Source organism: Ciona intestinalis, unplaced genomic scaffold, assembly GCF_000224145.3.
Source record: "Ciona intestinalis unplaced genomic scaffold, KH HT001219.1, whole genome shotgun sequence".
NCBI classification, from domain to species: domain Eukaryota; kingdom Metazoa; phylum Chordata; class Ascidiacea; order Phlebobranchia; family Cionidae; genus Ciona; species Ciona intestinalis.
Window position 1 is genome coordinate 1 of NW_004191540.1, and position 3,868 is coordinate 3,868.

The following is a 3,868-nucleotide window of genomic DNA, read 5'->3' on the forward strand; positions in this document are numbered from 1 at the left end:
ATGCGTTCGTTCAATCTTCAACTTCTGGGAGTCTAACTGTCGAAGTAAGTGACAACGGATAAAGAGGCCGCTGAAGCTCTATTGGATATGTACGAGTCGAAGGAAATGCTAAGAAACCTCAACGCAGCGATAGAAGACTATTCCAGCAAAGTTGATAAGGATCTCGGTAGATTTGATTGTGTGTCCTTGATCAACTACAACGAACGCAATATCGCAAAAAAAGAAGTTGATGAAGTAAAAAAACGAGCTTATTCTTGCTTTCAAATGACACCAAAAAGTTCTAAGGTAATATCTATTTATTGCCTTAACTAACGTATATATCTAATGTTAAATGACATTATTTTTAAGGTGCCCCCGCAGCCGGTATGGGTAAGTCCCTCCGAAATTGACTTAGAAAGAGATGACCGCGTAATTATTGGATGGGGGAGCTTCGGATCTGTTCTCCGCTGCTACTACAAAAAAGTTGGTCGCTGTGCTGTAAAATGTGTTCGAGCAACTAGTATTACAGATGACGTAAAGACTGCTGCGCAAAGGTACAAAATCAAATCGAAAAGTTTTCACACGTGTTTGATATAGATCAAACGAGTTTTAAAAAACGTGTAGGTAATCGAAAAGATCAAAATATATTAACAAGTGTTCTTTTTTCAAAGATCCCTTTATATATTTTAACATTTTTTTGTTTTTGACCGACTGTTGTTACATATTGCTCTCTAGCGTATGGAATTGTTATTTTAGGGATAATATAAAGAATATATTGCAAAGTTAATTCCTGGTTAGTTTACTAGCTAACTAAGAAGATTTTTTTAAATTGATGACGTCAAAAAATCAATTACGTCACCTATAGCATGATGATGTCGCATGCTGAAAGTTGATTTTTGCTAAAATCTTGCTAAACCTTAAATACCATTTATTACGAATATAAATTACAATATAACCGTAGAAAGCAGCAAAACGAAAGTGAATAATACAAAATTAACACAATTTATGTAAAAATTGCTAAATATGAAAGACTTGAAAAATAGATGAGGTTTTCAGAACCGCATTTTTAACTATTAACTGACAGAATGACGTTAAACCCTTGATTTTGGGGCGTAAACTGATCAACTTTGTGAACACCTGTTTAGAATGCATTACTCATCCCCAAAGAGTTTTAAAATTGGGGGAGACATTTGGTGTATTAACTATATTGTTGTGTTTTGTTCTGCAGATTTGAAAAAGAAGCAGGGATATTTCTTATGGCCGACCACACAAATATTGTACGGGTGTATGGGATCACAAGCTGGGTCGGATCATTCGGTATCATCATGGAGTATATGGAGAGAAGAAGCTTAGCGAACCTCATTCAATCGGCGAGCTCAAAAGATTATCAAATTCCGTTCGATCTATTGGTGCGGATTTTGCTTCAGGTTGCGAACGGAGTGGCGTTTCTGCACAAAATCGGAGAAGACAAGCAGATCGTTCACGGAGATCTGAAACCTTCTAACATCGTACTGGATAACAACTTCACTGCAAAGGTGACCGATTTTGGAGGGGCGACTCTACGCACATACACTGGAACAAACGAAGGAGGTCGTGTAGCAGAGAATGTGGAACACACTCCAGTTTACACTGCTCCTGAGCGGCTCGTACATCTAGAATATGCCGCTACCAAAGCATCAGATGTTTATAGTTATGGATTGATCGTCTACGAATGCCTTAGCGATCGTGTACCATATGGTGGGAAATTTCCCAATAAGGAGATCTTAATAATTCTATTGAAGAATACAAATGAAATTGAGCGACCAAACTACGAGCGGATTGATAACAAGAAGAGGATCTTCCATGGAAATACGTTACTTCATCTACTTTTTCTTGAGAAGTGGATGAAAAGCTGCTGGCAGTACAACAAGGATGATCGTCCGAAAATGATATCAGTTAGAGATAAATTTCAACAGCATTTTGACAAAGTAGGCCGAGAAGAGATTTTGCACAGCGTTGCCGAAATCTCAAAACTACAACTAAATGCACAAGTCTCAGAAGGAACCACGGAATTCATACAAATCAACCGTTTGAAACCGCCTCACTTCCAACCGTCGGATGTTCAAACTGGTTTAATTTTAGAGTAGCGTTAAATTTTCACTTATGTAACAACGATTTTTATTTATTTTTAGGTACATCATCATGTTTACCATGTGGTAGAAAGAGAAGCTCAGAAGAAAGAGTCGCCTCTCATAATGAAAGTAAGTTTCGACGGGAACATTGCGCGACTATATATGATAGGGGGAAACCTGGGACACGAGGTAAAGTGGGAAACGTTAAAAAAACTTGTTATGCTCCCCCCATTTAGTGATAAACAAAAAATTGTTACATGGTTATTCGACAGTATCAGTTTTTCACTGTGTGAAAAAGGCAAAATATTATAAGGTGCTAATTTCGAGTGCTTCAAATCGTGTAGTTTGCGAGTTTGAGCCATCAATCTAGCATCATAGTTAAATAAAAGGCTGAAAAAGTTGTACAACTTGATATTATTTCTTGTTTTAGTTTTGTATGAAAACTAAGATATGAGAAAAAATAGGCCCGAATCAATTTGGCTTAAGTTGTGTTTGCAATAACCACAATAATAATGATTTAAATTTGTTGATATTAAAGAAACTAAAACAATTCGTTAAATTTGTTGGACATACACAAGACATACACAAGTTTCATAATATTATTATTTTACAAAAATCATTAACTCGATGTCCCACTTTACCACACATGTTAAAAACTAGAGTGTGACCTAATAATGTTTATAAACTATAATGTTTTGTATGCAGAAATGCCGAGATTTTTCACTGACGAACCATCCACAAGCCAAGCAGCACCGGAAAACAAAATTAAGTCTTTGATAAGAAAGGTAGAAAACGCACTGACCGCTGATGCCAAGGTTCTTGAAGCAGCAACTCGAGAGTTGTATAATGCCTTGAAAAGGGAAGAGAGTAGGAGCTCCGATGACAACGCTCTTCTCGTGCGTGAATTAAACGACCTGTGTGGTAAAATCGCATATATAGAAAGTAAATTAGACAGAAATAAACTTCGCTTTTATGCAAACTTCTGCTTTCATTGATTGATACATTAAAGTTCTGTCAACTGCCAGGAAGTCACAAATTAGACTCCCTTGCTTCAGTATAAACAAACAAATGTTTACTGAATAACTTCAGTACATCTTTTACACTTATAGTTTTGTTCTGCAGTGGCATGGCAGAGTGTGCTGTGTATTTTTAGGTCCTAATTGCACAAGATGTTTTAATGACAGATAAACAAAAACTTAGTAGACCTTTTGCCGATTCGAGTGGCCATTACAAAACAGATGCAAACGAGAAACGCTGATCACAAATTTTCTGCGTCGGTGTTTTTCCTATAATTCTCTGTGTTAGCTGTTAAAGGGAGTTTTAAGATTAGATTGGCACTGAGTAAAGTTTTCTGCAACTAGTTTCACTTTCACTGACGAACCATCCACAAGCCAAGCAGCACCGGAAAACAAAATTAAGTCTTTGATAAGAAAGGTAGAAAACGCACTGACCGCTGATGCCAAGGTTCTTGAAGCAGCAACTCGAGAGTTGTATAATGCCTTGAAAAGGGAAGAGAGTAGGAGCTCCGATGACAACGCTCTTCTCGTGCGTGAATTAAACGACCTGTGTGGTAAAATGATTATGCAGAAGGAATCACCAGCCTATCACCAGCTTGTCTACCACGCTCTTGATATGTGCTCCGGTATCGCAGACGAAAATGATCAGAAAAATTATTACGAGAGTTTTCTTGAAAAATTGTGAGGACTTATAATCGTGTGAGCGACGGGCTGTACTTGGTGCATGATACTTGTCCGTCAGCGTAAACAGAACTTGTACTG

At 37.4% G+C, this 3,868-nt stretch overlaps 1 protein-coding gene across 1 annotated transcript; it reads left to right on the forward strand.

Annotated features, from left to right (window-relative positions):
- Positions 1-87: 87 nt before the first annotated feature.
- LOC104266763 (receptor-interacting serine/threonine-protein kinase 1-like) lies at positions 88-3,791 on the forward strand. The gene is made up of 6 exons (XM_009863751.1): positions 88-285; positions 349-533; positions 1,208-2,088; positions 2,151-2,219; positions 2,796-3,006; positions 3,452-3,791. The coding sequence occupies exons 1-6, from the start codon at positions 88-90 to the stop codon at positions 3,789-3,791; spliced, it is 1,884 nt and encodes a 627-aa protein (XP_009862053.1).
- The last annotated feature ends 77 nt before the right edge of the window (positions 3,792-3,868 follow it).

Bases quoted from the DNA above. Each gene is read 5' to 3' on its own strand.
- LOC104266763 (XM_009863751.1), top strand. From the start codon at position 88: ATGTACGAGTCGAAGGAAATGCTAAGAAACCTCAACGCAGCGATAGAA. The intron at 2,089-2,150 runs GTTTAATTTTAG...ATTTATTTTTAG, and splicing joins ACCGTCGGATGTTCAAACTG to GTACATCATCATGTTTACCA. The intron at 3,007-3,451 runs GTGTGGTAAAAT...TTCTGCAACTAG, and splicing joins GTGCGTGAATTAAACGACCT to TTTCACTTTCACTGACGAAC.